A 16,578-nucleotide genomic window follows, 5' to 3' on the forward strand; every position below is an offset into this window, starting at 1 on the left:
TATCAGAAAGTTAACCTGTTTGTCTTCACGGAAGGAAGGTAAGCAATATAATTAGCTGGTGTCCTGACAAGAGGTTTGCACAAATCCTTGGTGTGGCCGCATCTGCCGTTAGGAAGATCATGGAATAGAAAAAGGGTCTGGTGAATTCTTTCTTCAGTCCATCCTTGCTATCACTTGGGGCAAAGATTACATTAAGTGTGTGCCCTGCCTGGTGTGCTGCAGCAATGACCACCTGAGAGACCCATAGTTGTCATGGAGGCTATGAAGTCTTGAGCTGGCCTCCGGGTAGATATTGAAGTCACCCAGGATTACCATTTAATGCCCGCCCCCAATATCCCAGGAATGTTGCTGGGAAACAGGGTGGTTGGTAGACCAGCAGCAGCCATGGTCTATTTCTCTGGTTCAGACCCTCTAAACCAGGGTTTCCCAAACTTGGGTCTCTTACTGATTTTAGACTACCATTCCCACCATCCCTGGCCACTGGTCCTATTAGCTAGGGATGATGGGAGTTGTAGTCCAAAAATAGCTGAAGACTCAATTTCGGTAAACCTTGCTCTAGACCCTTCTCATGGTTAAGAGGCTTCCTGGTCAAGGAGATGATGTTTCTATAAACAATAGCAACACCCCTGCCTCAACCCCCTAGTCTAGCTTGGTGCAGTATGGAAAAAGCAATGGGCACAGCTGGGTAAAAGCAGGTCCACCCAGCTCACTCACTTAAGTCTTAGCCAGATCAGCCTGCTCATCCACAAACAAGTTATGAATGAGCATGGTTTTATTACAGACTGATCTGACATTCAGCACCACCAGACCAGAGGGCTCTGCAGATACGCCACCAATAACTTCCAGTGGACTGAGAATGCTGGAACAAGGAACGGAGGCCAAACACCTCGTGTAGAACCAAATGGCAAAAAGGTTTTAGAGGGTCTGTGAACGCCATCTTGGTAGTCAAGATCACCCTGAGACTAATTGTTTTTTGCTGCAAGAATGAGCTCACCACATATGTTTGTGCTCTTACTTTGGTAAAAAGGTAAAGGACCCCTGGACGGTTAAGTCCTGTCAAAGGCAACTATGGGGTTGTGGCGCTCATCTCGCTTTCTGGCCGAGGAAACCGGCATTGTTCCACAGCTTTCTGGGTCATGTGGCCAGCAGGACTAAACCGCTTCTGGCACAACGGGACACCGTGAAGGAAGCCAGAGCACATAGAAGCGCTATTTACCTTCCCGCCACAATGATACTTATTTATCTACTTGCACTGGTGTGCTTTCAAAATGCTAGATTGGCTGAAGCTGGGACAGAGCAACAGGAGCTAACCATTGTTGTGCAGATTCGAACCGCAGACCTTCCAATCAGCAAGCCCAAGAGGCTCAGTGGTTTAGACCACAGCGCTCCCTGCATCCCTTTCACTCTTGCTTTGATGCTATGCTTATCTGTTGGCTTCAGATGCTGGGGCCTAGGGAGGGGAGTGGTCAGTGCAGTTTGGAGGCCTGCTACCTATGTCTTTATAGACAGGTGGGCTTAATTAGCCACTGGCCGTAATATATTTTCTGTATAATGCTTAACATATTAGCCTCTTGTGGACAGTCATGGCGAATGCTTGCTGTTTTGGTGTTCAGCCTGAGTCTGTAAAAGCAGCAAAGTCTCTGGCATTGCATTTTAAACCTGCACCTTCTCATAAATTAATCACTCCTTCTTTGAAACCCTTGACGAAACTTTTTTTTAGGTTTTGGTGTGTGTTTTTTAACCTAACGTCAACATTTAAGCAAGCCTTTATGGATTTTCCGCTTCCTAAAAAATAAAAAATCCATCATTCCGTGTCTTCTCTTTTTATTTTCTTCACAGTTTAGAAATTCCACCCCTCCCCCTCAAAAAATCCCCAACCTCATCAGCATCAATAACAATAAAAAGTAGCCAGTTTTACACTCGATACAAAAACAAAAAACCAACACCACAAACAATAATATTAATAATACCAACAATAAAAAGGATGTTGTGTGTGTGTGTGTGTGTGTGTGTGTGAAAAGATGCTTGTCAACATTTTGATTTGCTGAAATGCACAATTCATGAGTACCACGAACTGTGAAGCCTTTTGAACTTGGTAGAATTGGGAAGCTTTTTCCCAGCGGAGATCTCTTAATGCAATGTACATAATTTTTTTTTCTTTGCCCCAGATGCAGATAGCTTCAAGTCAACGGCAGTAATGTTCTCCAGGTTGGAGATGGCAGAGATGTCTGGAGACAAGGCACATAATTTGCTTCCTGCCTCTGTCCTTTCAGCAGCAACCGGTCAAACACAATCCGTTGTATTTTTGGTCTCCGCAAGTATGAAAACCCTACAGACCCTCCCCACCCCCCACCCCAAGCAGCACGTCTTCCATGTTTTCCTTTCTACAGATGCACCATAACATTAACAGCACCGATTTGATGATAACAGTGTGAGAGGTCTGCCTTTCCCAGCAGCACGAAGGGCCCCCCCAAAAGCAAGAAAATACAAAGATAAAAGCGAAGCCAGTCTGGTGTTAGGAACACCAAGGAAGGCAAATCTACATTAAAGTGGTTCTGAACCGTCAGGGTGCCCCATCCCAGGAATTGTAGTTTGGCAAGGGTACTTTGTTACGAGAAATTTTCAGGAAAATTTAGGCTTTGGCTGGTCTCCTCATGCGGTGGGGAAATGAGACTGAAGTGTGAGCTGTACCACTTCCTAAAAACACACACACAAAAACACAACTAGTGTATAAGGAGAAAGTTTCTAACTCACCTTTCCTTCTGTTGCATCCTAACAGCAAGAAATCCCTCAGATATGTGTACATTTTTTAAAAAAACTGTGATTCCCCTCTCATAAGCTGAAGCGTACAACCTCAGAACTCGACTATATTGTATGTTTTCTCTTCATGTTTTCTGCTCGTGTCAACGAGACCTTCCTTGGGGAGCAGAAAATGGCTACTAAAGCAATCCAAACCACTGATGTAGATATTGCCAAACTGAAGAGGCATCAGATGCAGATGGTGGAAAGGCCAAAGGGAATGAGATACAGATGTGCTAATGGGTGCAATGCTATGAAAACCTATCTGGGCTGAGGAAATCTGCAGCCCTCTAGAGGCTATTGGACTACAACTCCCATCGCCCACGATAAACTGGCCATGTTGGCTGAAGAGCTCATGGGAGTTGCAGTACAACAGCCTCTGGAGGGCCGCATACTCCCCACCTCACCTTACAAGGAAGTAAGCCCATTGAACTCACTGCGGATTGTATCCAAGTAAATATGCATGGAATCAGGCGGGATGAAGAAGAGAGATGAAAAGGTGGAGGTAGCAGAATTGGGGAAAGGAAGAGGCAGAAGACTGCAAATTGCAGAATAAAACCATCAGGGTAGACGCAGGATTATACAGCCCACCCCCAGCAGCTGCACCCTAATCCAGACAGGTGTTTGACAATCTTTTAATCCAGATTAATCCAGGTATATATATTTTGAATCCCAGTTTCTAAGACCCCCATCTATACGATACATTTAAAGCAGTATCACACCACGTTAAACAATCATGGCTCCCCCCCCAAAAAAAAGAATCCTGGGAATTGTAGTTCGTTAAGGGTGCTGAGACCCCTATTCCCCTCTCAGAGCTACAATTCCCAGAGTTGCTGAATGATCAGTTGTCCTTTCCAGGACTCTGGAAATCTTAGTTCTGTGAGAGGAACAGGGGTCTCCTGATGACTCTCAACACTTAACAAATTACAGTTCTCAGGTTCTTTTGGGGAAACCATGGCTGTTTTAAAAGGGTAGAAAAGTCGTTTAAATGGATGGTGCAAACAGGGACCTTTTTCATGAAAGCTGAAGCTACTTAGAATCACTATTCCAGACTTCAAAAGGTAGCCTGAATATACGCCGGCTGCCTTTTAACAGTCCTTTCTCCTGCCTTCCATGCTGCTTCTACATTGTGGGACCTCTCTACAGTCCCGATTAATCAGGAGTACCACCCCTCCCGTTCTTTAAATGCAGTTTAGAATCATAGAAGAATCCAATCCTCCTCCTTTTCAAGCTTAAAAAAACCCCTTGTGTGAATGAATCTTATGGTGCAAGCTCATCTCTATTACGTTGTGTCAACCTTTGCCAATTTGGTATCCTCCAGATATTTTGGACTACACTATATTTTTGCTGGCTGGCGCTGATGGGAGTTGTAGTCCAAGACTTCTGAAGATCACCAAGAAGGCTGGATTCATTCGTGAACAGGAGGAATGAGAAGCACAGGACGAAAGGGTGTGTGGGCAGCAGGGCAAGGGCGGCTAACCTTTGACCCTCCGGATGTGACTGAATTCCAGCTCCCATTAGGCCCCCACCCCTGCAGGAGACAGCCCACCATTTCACTAACTCGCTTTCATGATCACAGAGCCCCAAACACAACCGGATAGCTCAGCTGGCAGAGCAGCAGACTCTTAATCTCAGGGTCATGGGTTTGAATCTCACGTTGGGAAAAAGATTGGGCTGGATGAGATGACCCCCTTGGTCCTTTCCAACTACATAAACAGTGGTTCAACTTTTGCAGTCCTCCGTCGTTTCAGTCCACAGAGCAGTGTTCGTGCAGGAGGGTGGTGGGTCTGAAGTTCTGAATGCTCCCTCCTATTAAAAAGACCTTCACGTCAAGCCAAAAGCTGCTTGCAGACCGTGCAATTTAAGACACTCAGGTTCAGAGGGGAAACTTCCTTCTCACAGTGCAGTCCCACTCGTCACTGTCTCCCTTCAGTGGCATCATTCATCGCAGGCAAGGGGAAAAAACTTGCCTGCGATGAGGGATGCTCACCAGGTGAGCAGATGATCCAGGTTCAAGCCAAAGCAATTGTAAGGGGGCATGAGGTGGCGCTGGTTTAACCAGGGAAGCAGAATGAGAACAGAGCTGGGATGAATGAGAGGCGGCCATTAGATGGAAAAGGAAAGCACCAAGCAGGAAATGGAGACATACCACACACCTGAAGCGCACACACCCCTCTGCGAAAAATCCTAGAATTGTCGTTTGCACACAGGGAGAGAGCTACAGTTCCCAGCACTCTTGACAAACTAGTTCTCAGGATTCTTTGGGGGGGAAGCTTTCCATCTATGGCGTGTGTGCAGCTGTAAGACGGGCAGGATTTAGTTGATCAGGGATGAAGCCTGGGCCCCGCCGGGGGAAGGGGAAGAGAAGGACGAGTGGGAAAAGCCTCGAGAGGGAAAGGACAGAGACCAGGGCAGGTCCAAAGAAGGGATCGGGAGGGACGAGATAGAAGAGGGGAAGGAAGGCAGGGCAGGCAGGGGCCCAGGTGAAGCGAAGGAGGCTGAGAAGGCCGAGGCAGGCAGGGGAGCGGCAGGTTTGGAAGAGCTGGCGGCCAGCAGTGTGGTGTGGGCCGTCCCGGTGCTGCCGGCTGAGGCCTTGCCGTTGCTGTGGGTGCGCTGGTGCCGGTTGAGGTGGGAGCTGCGGCTGAAGCACTTGCCGCAGACGCCGCACTTGTAGGGCTTCTCCCCGGTGTGGGTGCGCTGGTGGATGGTGAGCTCGGAGCGCTGGATGAAGGCCTTTCCGCACTCCCCGCAGGCGTAGGGCTTCTCGCCCAGGTGGGTGCGCTGGTGCGTCAGCAGGTTGGAGCTGACGCTGAAGCACTTGCCGCAGGCGTCACAGCGGTATGGCTTCTCGCCCGTGTGCATGCGCCGGTGGATAGTCAAGTCCGACCTCTGGATGAAGGCCTTGCCGCAGTCGGCGCAGGAGAACGGCTTCTCCCCAGTGTGGATGCGCTGGTGCTTCACCAGCGCTGAGCGCTGGGCGAAAGCTTTCCCACAATCCTCGCACTTGAAGGGCTTCTCGGCCGGCGGCTGCAGCGAGAGCGGCGGCATTTTGCCCAGGCTCTTCCCGCAGTCCAGGCAGTGGCTGCTGCGCGTGAAGCGTCCCTTGGTGCCGCCGCCCAGAGGGTGTTTCAAACCCGTTTTGCTGCCCACCCCAAGAAGGAACCCCTTGATGTGTTCTGGGCAGCGGTGGGCGGCCGCAGCAGCCGCCTGGGCTTGGTGGACCCTCTGGTGCCGGTCGAGATGGGAGCTGACGGAGAAGCCGCGCCCACACTGCGCGCAGGTGTAAGGGCGCTCGCCCGTGTGCACCCGCTGGTGCCGCTCCAAGTCGGAGCGCTGGATGAAGCGCTTGCTGCAGTCGCCGCAGGGGAAAGGGCGTTCGCCCGTGTGGATGCGCTGGTGCTGCGCCAGGTTGGAGCTGCGGCTGAAGCGCTTGCCGCAGGCGCCGCACTGATAAGGACGCTCCCCGGAGTGAGTCTTGCGGTGCTTGGAGAGCGCCGAGCGCTGCCCAAAACATTTTCCGCAATCGGGGCAGCGGTGGGCGGCCGGGGCGGTGGCTGCGGGGGGCTCCTCCTCCCGGAGGCCGTGGCGGTGGGTGCGGCGGTGGCGGTCGAGGTGGGAGCTGACGGAGAAGCGTTTGCCGCAGTCACGGCAGGCGTAGGGCCGCTCTCCCGTGTGCACGCGCTGGTGGCGCTCCAGGTCAGACTTCTGGGTGAAGGCCTTGCCGCAGGCAGCGCAGGGGAAGGGACGCTCGCCCGTGTGTACCCGGCGGTGCTGAGCCAGGTTGGAGCTGCGGTTGAAGCGCTTGCCGCAAGCCGTGCACGGGTAGGGCTTCTCGCCCGAGTGGATCTTCTGGTGCTTGGCCAGGATGGAGCGCTGACGGAAACAGCGCCCGCACTCGCCGCATTGGTGAGGCCTCTCCGGAGTCGGGGTGCTGTGGCCTCGCCCGCTACCGCTCGCGTTGCTCTTCCCACACTCCACGCACACTCCCGGCCTTTCCTGCCGGTCTTGGAGCTTCTTGGGAGCCTTGGCCTCCGGCGGACAGATCGCTGGAACTCGCGGCAGCTGCCCCTCCTCCAGGTCCAGCTGGCACCGACCACCGCTGGCTTCTTCCGCCTCGTCTGGGCTGTTGGATCTCCCCGTTGACGGGGAACCCGGTGGCTCTGCCTTCTCCAGGCTGATTTCCCCCTGAAGTGGCTCCTCTTCGTTCTCCTCAGCGGCTGTCATTTCGTTGGGGGGGAAAGAGACAAGTTGTCATGGAGCTGTTAGTGTGGGATGTATCTTCACTGTAGCAGTCAAATGCAGCATTTCCTGTTTCCTAGAGTGGATACACAGGGGAGTGTAGCTCCAGACAGGGAGAACTTCCTGTCACACCTGGTCTGGAGCATCCTTCCCATGTGTGACCAGATAGATGGATGTGACCCTAGCAGACCCTATAAACGGACTAGTCACGCAGCTTCCTCTTTTGACTTTCTCTTTTGGCCCTTTGGCTTTTTGCTGCTCTTCTGCTGGTTCTTAGCCAGCAGCACATGGCTCATCCTTACAGAGGATGAAAGCCACAAGGTAGAAAGTCTGAGGCCTAGCTCAGACTTCTTTTTCTCTACAACTGTAACTGTAACTACAAGCTAAAGCCTGCCTTCAGGACCATACTGTGAACTGAATGTAAGTAAACTTTACCAATACAGTGGTGCCTTGCAAGACGAAATTAATTCGTTCCGCAAGTCTCTTCGTCTTGCGAGTTTTTCGTCTTGCGATGCACGGTTTTCCAAAGGAATGCATTGAAAATCAATTAATGCGTTCCTATGGAAACCGCCTTCCCCCGACCTCTTCTGGCGGGCGGCATTTTAAAATCGCCCGGGACAGCGGAGGACTTCTCCGCTGTCCGGGGGGATTTAAAAGCCCCTGGGAAGGCAGGCAGGGGGGACAAAGACTTTTGCCCCCCGCCTGCCTTCAGAAGAGGTCCAGGACAGGCGCGGACCTCTCCGCAAGCAGCGGGAGCGCTCCTTGCGGAGAGTTGCCAGCGCGCCCAGGCTTTCCCGCCCCGCCGCCGGGCTTCGGGACATCGTTCTGATGCCGGGCGGCGGGGGGGAGGCTTTCTCGCCCCGAAGCCGGGCGGCGGGGGGAGGCTTTGCCGCCCCGCCGCCCGGGATCGGGACGATGCCCCGATGCCGGGCGGCGGGGGGAGGCTTCAAAAGCCGTCCGGGGGCTTTTAAATCGCCCCGGACAGTCCCGGGGCGATTTAAAAGCCCCCGGTTAGGCAGGCAGGGGGGGGCAAAGACTTTTGCCCCCCGCCCGCCTTCGGAAGAGGTCCAGGACCTCTTCCCAAGGCGGGCGGGGGGCAAAAGTCTTTGCCCCCCCCTGCCTGCCTTCAAAAGCCGTCCGGGATAGCGGGAAGCGCTTCCCTGCTATCCCGGACCGCTTTTAAAATGCTGGCGGTGGGGAGCAAAGCCTTTCGCCCCCGCTGGCCTTCCTGGACCTCTTCTGAAGTCCGGAGGGGGGGAAAAGGCTTTGCTCCCCACCGCCAACATTTAAAAAAAGGTCCCCGAGATTTCCCTATGGGCTTTCGTCTTGCGATGCAAGCCCATAGGGAAAATCGTCTAGCGAAGCGTCGCAAAAACCGAAAAACCCTTTCGTCTTGCGGGTTTTTCGTCTTGCGAGGCATTCGTCTTGCGGGGCACCACTGTACTTTTTAAAGAAGACTGTCATGTCATTCTTGTAGGACTTGCCGATCAGAAGGTTGGCGGTTCGAATCCCTGCGACGGGGTGAGCTCCCATTGCTCGGTCCCTGCTCCTGCCAACCTAGCAGTTTGAAAGCACGCCAGTGCAAGTAGATAAATAGGTACCGCTCTGGCGGGAAGGTAAACGGCGTTTCCGTGCATTGTTCTGGTTCGCCAGAAGCGGCTTAGTCATGCTGGCCACATGACCTAGAAGCTGTACGCCAGCTCCCTCAGCCAATAAAGCGAGATGAGCACCACAACCCCAGAGTCAGCCACGACTGGACCTAATGGTCAGGGGTCCCTTTACCTTTACGTTTAAAGGGGAAATTTACTAGAAACAATCCAATCTGGACGAGCCAGACTAAACTGCTCAACTTCTATGATTCTAACGAATTCATGAACTTGCTTCCGGGAATGTGCTTTGCTACTATCTCAGTAGCGTGAGTGAGGAAGGATAATATTTAATTAATGTATCTTCTCCTACTATCCACAACATTCCCACCATCAGGCAAGGAATGTCTGGAGTGAAGCATGACCTCTTTATCATCAGAAGTACACTTACAAGTTAGGAAACAGCATGTCCATCAGTCTTAGGGATCTCAGCTACCCCTAGTTTTGCACCCAATGAGGCAGCTGCTGCAATAGAGAGGCCCGCCCCCTCACCTCAACTGATATATCTCCCTATCTGAGCTGCATGCAAGAAGGCGAAGATTACGCCTGCACCTAGCCTGATTCTGCTCCTCACATTTCAACCCTCATCTGATCCTGGGGGACAGTGGGGCAGGAGGAGAAGGTAAGGAAGCCAGTGTGGTGTAGTGATTAAGGTCTCAGACTAAGACCTAGGAGACCAGGGTTCAAATCCCCACTCGGCCATTAAGCTCATTGTGTGACTTTGGGCCAGTCACTGTCTCTCGGCCTAGCCTACCTCACAGGGTTGTTGTGGAGCTTGAACTGAGAGGCGAAAGCATTTATGTAAATGACATACATAAAAGATGATTAAACAGAAGTCGCTTGGAGACCCTTTGGGTGCCTGGTAAGTTCAATAAAGAATAATCTATCTATCAATCAAACTGGTTCAGAGAGAATGCAGGAAGCCCAAGCTGGCCCTGCCAGCCTCACTGAGCTGAGTTTTGTTCTTATTTCTTAGGAGTTTCACACACACCCTGTTTTACCGGCACGGCAGCTCGTGCCACGAGCCGCGCCCACCTTCATCCTTGGGGCTTTTTGGCGCCTTCTTCCGGGCTTTCCGCTTCCCTTCCTGGCTCTGCTCCTTCACCAGCTCCCGCAACATCTTCTCCACCTGGTTCCTGCCGGCTGTCTGCAGAATGAGGCCCAGCTGCCGGCGGAGGTCGGCATTCATCCCACTTTCGCTGGGGCCAGCTGCCGTTGAATCGTGCATCGGGGTCTGTTCTGCTTGGCCCTGATCGGGCTCTACGTCTACACCACGGGGGGACAAAATGGGACGCTGATCAGACTGGGGTGCCCAGTCAGGGCTGCCAACCAAACAGGACCATGTCTTAATGGCGGGTTGATATACAGGAAATGAGCTTTTTACAGTATGGAGGTGAACAATGGTTAACATCTGTGCACCAAGCCACTTTTAAAAAGCACAGTTACAGACGCTGACTTCAAAATAGGCAAAAACTGTCCCCTGTGTCAGCCTGGAGCAAGACCAACAGAATAATGGGGAGTTCTTGCTCATTCTTGCCGTAATACAGTGGTACCTCGGGTTAAGAACTTAATTTGTTCTTAACCTGAAACTGTTCTTAACCTGAGGTACCACTTTAGCAGGGCCTCCCACTGCACAATTTCTTTTCTCATCCTGAAGCAAAGTTCTTAACCCAAGGTACTATTTCTGGTTTAACGGAGTCTGCAACCTGAAGCGTCTGTAACCCGAGGTACCACTGTATTAAACTGGTACAGCTCCCATGCCAATGAATGGACCTGAATTTTCTTTTCTTTTTTATTTAAGAATAATAAAAAAATCCACCCTTCTGTTTTAGGATCAGCGCTGACACACACACACACGTGTGTGCATATATGTGTGTGTGTGTGGTTTTTTATTTTAAAAAAATAGCAGAATAAAATAGTATATATATAGTGGGGTTTTTTGTTTTTTTAATAGCAGAATAAAATAGCAAACACAATAGAAACAGAGTAGAAACAGAGACAGATAATGCAGGTGAAAGCAGCTCAAAAGCAAGGGCACAGATGCTTAAAAAAAGAGTCTGGTGTGCAGGTGGATTAGCAAAACAAAAGGGCTTTCAAGACAGGTCAGTTTCTTCTGCATTCTGCAATATAACACTGACACAATAACAGCATATAAATGGTGGGTTCATGCTGGACTGTGCAAACGTCATCCTGCTTATTTATTGACTTATGTATTAGATTTATAACTGGTTGTTCTGCAACGCTTCCCCAAGATTACTGCATTACAGTGGAACCTTGATTTTCGAACGTAATCCATTCCGGAAGGCCATTCAGGTTCGGAAACCGAGGTGCAGTTTCCCATAGAAAGCAATGCAAAATGAATCAATCCGTTCCAGACCTTTCAAATCTCCACCCCCATCGTTCTGCCCAGACGCTGAGGTCCAGCGCTGAGGGCCTTCTGGCGGTTCCCTCATTGCGAGAAGCAAAGCTATAGGGAACCGGGCAGAGGGCCTTCTCAGTAGTGGCGCCCGCCCTGTGGAACGCCCTCCCACCAGATGTCAAAAAGAAAAACAACTACCTGACATTCAGAAGACATCTTAAGGCAGCCCTGTTCAGGGAAGTTTTAATGTGTGACCTCTTAGTTTATTTTTGGCCTTTGTGGAAGCCGCCCAGAGTGGCTGGGGAAACCCAGCCAAATGGGCGGAGTACAAATAATAAATTATTATTATTATTATTATTATTATTATTATTATTATTATTACCCCTGATACAGCAATTTAACTTGAATTTTGCTATCTAATGATACACAATGAAAGCAATAAACACATGAAACTGTATTGTAAAACCAATAATAAATAAACACAACGCAGATGATAAATGTAAATTTTTCTTACCTGCAATGATGGGGTTTTGGGGGGGGGTCCTTCTTCAATAATCACTGTGGGTTACTCCTCTCCTGCGTTTCCTTGATTTTTTTTACACCACTGACACCTGGTTCAGACTCACTGGATCTTTTCCTCGCTAACCATTTTACAATGGACATTTGCTCTTCTTCCCGACGTTTCAAAATCTGTCTGAAGTGAGACATCGCATGATCATTGAAAGTGCTCGTGGCGTGACTCACGGCGGCTTTATCGGGGTGATATTTTTCAACAAAAACTTGCAGATCAGCCCATTTTGCACACATGTCTTCGATCAGTGCGGTAGGAACACTTTCTCTTCTCTCCTCCTCCTGCAAAAACAATTCCTCAGCTGCCGCCTGTTGTTGCTCCATCAGAACGTTTCGAAGTTCTTCTGCGGTGAGCTCCGTCTTGTGCTCCTCCACTAACTCCTCCACATCATCCCGACTCACTTCCAAGCCCATGGACTTCCCCAGAGACACAATCTCCTCAACAATAAGAGCATCCTCTTCAACGTCCTCAGGTACGCGGTCGGGGACAGCTTCTGGCCACAATTTCTTCCAGGCTGACTTCAGTGTTCTTTGAGACACGTCCCTCCATGCTTTGTCTATGAGATGTAAGCCATGTAGGATACTGAAATGGTTCTTCCAGAACTCTCTGAGGGTCAGGCCTGTGTCTGAGGTCACCTCAAAGCACCTTTGGAACAGGGCTCGGTTGTAAAGCTTCTTAAAATTAGATATGACCTGCTGGTCCATGGGCTGGATGAGAGAAGTCGTGCTGGGGGGCAAAAACTTGACACTGATGAAGCTGAACTCTTCCACCAACTCGCCTTCCAAGCTTGGAGGGTGAGCTGGAGCGTTATCCACAACAAGCAAGCACTTCAGGGGAAGATGTTTGTCTCGGAGGTATTTTTTCACACTTGGCCCAAACACTTCATGAACCCACTCGATAAAAAACTGCCTGGTTACCCAAGCTTTGCTGTTCGCCCTCCACATCACATGCAATTTGCTTCTCATGACGTTGTTTTTCTTAAATACCCTGGGGTTTACAGAATGGTAGACCAGCAACGGCTTCAACTTAAAATCTCCACTTGCATTCGCACAAAATAAAAGGGAAAGTCTGTCTTTCATGGGCTTGTGCCCTGGCCACAATTCCTCCTCCTTTCTTATGTAGGTCCTCTTTGGCATTCTTTTCCAAAAGAGGCCTGTCTCATCGCAGTTGAAAACTTGCTGCGGAAGGAAACCCTCGGCCTTAACGTAATCTTTAAATTCCAAAACAAATCGGTCGGCATTTCCTTTGTCGGCAGCTTTGCCATGTCTCACCACACTGTGAATGCCACTCCTCTTCTTAAAATTATCAAGCCACCCTCTACTTGCCTTGAAAATACAACTCTCAGCACTTGTTCCAGGGGTGTTTTGGGTGAGGTCGGCATGCAACTGTAAAGCTTTTTCACAAATTATGTTCTCAGAAATGTGGTCACCGGCCAACAGTTTTTCATTTATCCATATGGTAAGCCATTTTTCCACTTCTTCCATTGTCTGTGTTCTTTGTCTTGCAAGTGTTTCAACGCCTCTTGCGACATCGGCTCCTCCAACGCCTCCTTTATTTTTTAAGATGCTACCAATTGTAGATTCGGCCATACCAAACTGCGTTGTCGGACGACATACAGCGACACCACTTGCGTGTTTGGAAATATTTTCCTTCTCCACCGCTGTTGTTGTTCTGTCCATGGTTCTCTTGGCTTCTTCGCAGCTTCTTTCCATTTCTCACACCACACCAAATAAGCATAAAATAAAATAAAAATAAAATAAGCCAAATACTGTGGTACCTCGGTTTTCTCACACCAAATAAGCATAAAATAAAATAAGCCAAATCATAAGCCAAATCATAATAAGCCAACTACATAGCGCCAAATATCATCTCCGTTTTCCGCGGTTGCTCAGGACGCAACAGCCGACACTCAGCGGAGGCCACGTGGCACGTTCGATTTCCGAAGCGCCTTTGAAAACCAAAGCATTTACTTCCAGGTTTTCGACGTCCGAAAACCGAATTGTTCGGCAGCCGAGACGTTCGAAAACCGAGGTTTGACTGTGTCCCCTTCCAGAGGGGCACTCTTGCAGTACATGATGTGTGTTACGGCTGGGCAACATATCGCCGAAGGCCAGTTTGAAGCCAGTATCGTGAGACTGGCTTCATAATTTTGACCTGGCGATATATCGCGCATCATGGTACTTGTTTGCATGTGTGCGTGCTATGCAAAAATCACGACGCAGGAAAAAAAGACACGTGAAGCCAGCCAATTCCTCCACATAGCTTCATCCTTATTTCAGACTTCGTGATCTATATTGCAGTGTTTTGCTGGTGATTTTTTTTTTCGATGCTGAAAAGCAGGTATCGCGCAGCCCTAGTGGGTGGGTGGGTACCGCCAAATGCCTTCCTCCATGCCAACTTACCAGGGACAAGTCCTCTCCTCCTGTGGGACTCAGCGAAAGCTGTGATCCGGGGCCAACTGATGGCGATCTCCTCCGCTGTGGAGACAGAAAGAGAAGCGGCAAGTCAGAGGAAGTGGAGAGATGCTCCCAAGATTAGAGCAGCGCATAAAGGGGTCAGTCCAGGGCTAAGTCCGTTGGAGAGAGTGGCCATCTGGCCTAGTGTGCGGAGCACAAGCTATGCATGCCTAGGGCTGCCATATGCCTTAGGCTCAACAACTTTCAGGGAGTCCTGGTTTTTACTTTTCAGTATGGCAACCCTATGCATGCAGAAGTTCCTGGGTCCAAGCCCCTGGCATGCCTAGTTAAGTTGGTCCCATAGCACGATGTAGGGAAGAGCTTCTGCTAGAAGCAGTAGAATGCACTGCTAGCCAAAACAGAGGATAGAGTCTTTGGATTTTCCTTTAGATAGATGGTTCGGTCAAGTAATGTTTATTCTCATCTCCGAGAAACTGACTTACAAAGTATTATAAATTAAGGACATATCAAGGTGCAGCAAAACCTACGCAGTTTGCCTCCATTTGGCAACCATTTGTTACTTATACAATAGGCCAAGCACAGGGGTGGCAAGTCTCGATGAAATATGGCTGTATTTGGTATATTTCATAGAATCATAGAATTGTAGTCCAAGCTCTTGAAATGCAGGAATCTCAGCTAAAGCATCTGACAGATGACCATCCAACCCCAGCTTAAAATCCGCAACTGGAGGTACCTCCGTACTTGTTTTTAACTGGTTTTCCAACTGATAGTTTTATTCTTTTTTTTAACCGCTTTGCTGTTTTACTACAATCAAGCAGTACAGTCATACCCTGGAAGTTGAACGAAATCCGTTCCAGAAGTCTGTTCGACTTCTGAAAACATTCGACAACCAAGGTGTGGCTTCCGATTGGCTGCGGGAAGCTCCTGCAGCCAATTGGAAGCTGCGGAACCTGCATCGGATGTTTGGGTTCCAAAGAACATTCGCAAACTGGAACACTCACTTCCGGGCTTGTGGCGTTCGGGAGCAAAATGTTTGACTTGCAAGGCGTTCAGGATCCAAGGTATGACTGTATATAAATCTTGTGGAATGAATGAATGACTAAACAAATGAATGAATGAATAAATAGCTGAACTAAAGGTCTGCTGTGTTTGGAATGATGGTGCCTTTCACCCCAAAGGAATTCTGATTAGGGGGTAAGATGGCGTGGACAGTATGTCAGCATCTTGATATCTAACCCAAAAAAAAGCATGGAAATGGCTACTTACCCAGTGAGATGACGTTGTCGTAGTTCTCCTGCATGATTTTGGTCACCAGGCGCTTCAGCAGATGTGGGAAACCCCTGAAATGACAGACAACCGTCCTCCGCACTTAAACATGTGGTAGGACTGAGGAATGCAGAGGAGTTAATCAGGTTCCTCTAGGCCTGGGGCTTGGGGGAGAGGCGGTCTTTGTAGGATGAGAGACCAAGGGCAGAGGGGCTGGTCGGTGCACGACTTGTCAGAACTCAAAGACTCAAATCCCAACATTTGGTGCACTTTGTTTATTTCTTGTATTGGCCTTTATATCCCGCCTCTCCTCCAAGGAGCTCCTGGCAGCGTATGTGTTTTATTGTTGTTAGCCGCTCTGAGCCCGGCTTCGGCTGGGGAGGGCGGGATATAAATAAAATATTATTATGATGTGGCTCTCTTCCTTCCCCGTTTAGTCTCACAACAACAGCCCTGTGGAGTAGGCCAGGCTGAGAGAGAGACAGGGACTGTCCCCAAGTCACCCAGCAAGACTCATGGCCCCTAGAAACTGGCTCCTATGTCTATGACTTCAAACAGAGGCCTGGCCCTCTTCCAACCTTGAAGCGCCAGTGAATTATAGGGGACTTACTCTCAAAGGAAGTGCGGGGAGAGACTGCAGCCCGGCTCCATCCTTGCCGATTCTGCTCCCGCCTTTTCGGAGCCTCTCCCCGGAGAGACTGCAAGCGTGGCTTGCTTGCTTGTTCCTTTCTCGGGCTCAGCCTTGCTTTGCAATGCCCTGCAGTTTCCAGGTTGCCTGCTCCTCCTCCTTCTCCTCTCCGGGAGCGGAGTAGTGGCGGCGTTTGCGGCCCGATCTAGCCTCCTACTCCTGGGATCGGGTTGCAAAGTGGGCCGTGCAGGCAGCTTCCGCTGCAGCTTGCAGGGGGCGGGGTGGGGAGGCCTCCCGGACGCCCAGGTCACTATGGATGCAGCAGCAGCAGCTGCCGCTTGCTGACCCAGGAAGCTCAACCCCGGATGCAGCCGGAGGAAAGGAGGGGAGAAGACAGCAGCCTCCATGGCTGAGAAACAGCAGCCAGAGCCCTCTGCTGGATCCTCACAAAGGATCAGGAGAAGATCATGGCCACTGGTCTCATCACCTCCTGGCAAATAGAAGGGGAAGAAATGGAGGCAGTGAGAGATTTTACTTTTGGGCTCCATGATCACTGCAGATGGTGACAGCAGCCACAAAATTAAAATACGCCTGCTTCTTGGGAGAAAAGCAATGACAAACCTAGACAGCGTCTTAAAAAGCAGAGACATCAC

General features: G+C 50.1%; 1 protein-coding gene across 4 annotated transcripts; it reads right to left on the reverse strand.

Moving 5' to 3' along the window:
- Positions 1-1,787: 1,787 nt before the first annotated feature.
- LOC309364468 (tigger transposable element-derived protein 1-like) lies at positions 1,788-16,273 on the reverse strand. 4 transcript variants are annotated; one of them, XR_014165842.1, is made up of 6 exons: positions 15,908-16,272; positions 15,298-15,371; positions 14,017-14,091; positions 11,558-13,328; positions 9,676-9,950; positions 6,878-7,016 (listed from the first exon to the last, which is right to left on the reverse strand). XR_014165842.1 is itself a non-coding variant. In XM_081901803.1 (5 exons), exons 2-5 carry the CDS (start codon positions 15,329-15,331, stop codon positions 5,116-5,118), a joined length of 2,241 nt encoding a protein of 746 aa, XP_081757929.1. In that variant the 5' UTR covers positions 15,332-15,371; positions 15,908-16,273; the 3' UTR covers positions 1,788-5,115. The 4 variants fall into 4 exon arrangements, 3 of the variants coding, with proteins under 3 accessions (XP_081757929.1, XP_081757930.1, XP_081757931.1); XM_081901803.1 differs by lacking the exon at positions 11,558-13,328 and having other exon boundaries at positions 1,788-7,016; positions 9,720-9,950; positions 15,908-16,273; XM_081901805.1 differs by lacking the exon at positions 6,878-7,016 and having other exon boundaries at positions 9,916-10,006; positions 15,908-16,273.
- Between the last annotated feature and the right edge of the window lie 305 nt (positions 16,274-16,578).

Source organism: Podarcis melisellensis (genome assembly GCF_964234715.1).
Source record: "Podarcis melisellensis genome assembly, chromosome: 2".
Lineage (NCBI taxonomy): Eukaryota > Metazoa > Chordata > Lepidosauria > Squamata > Lacertidae > Podarcis > Podarcis melisellensis.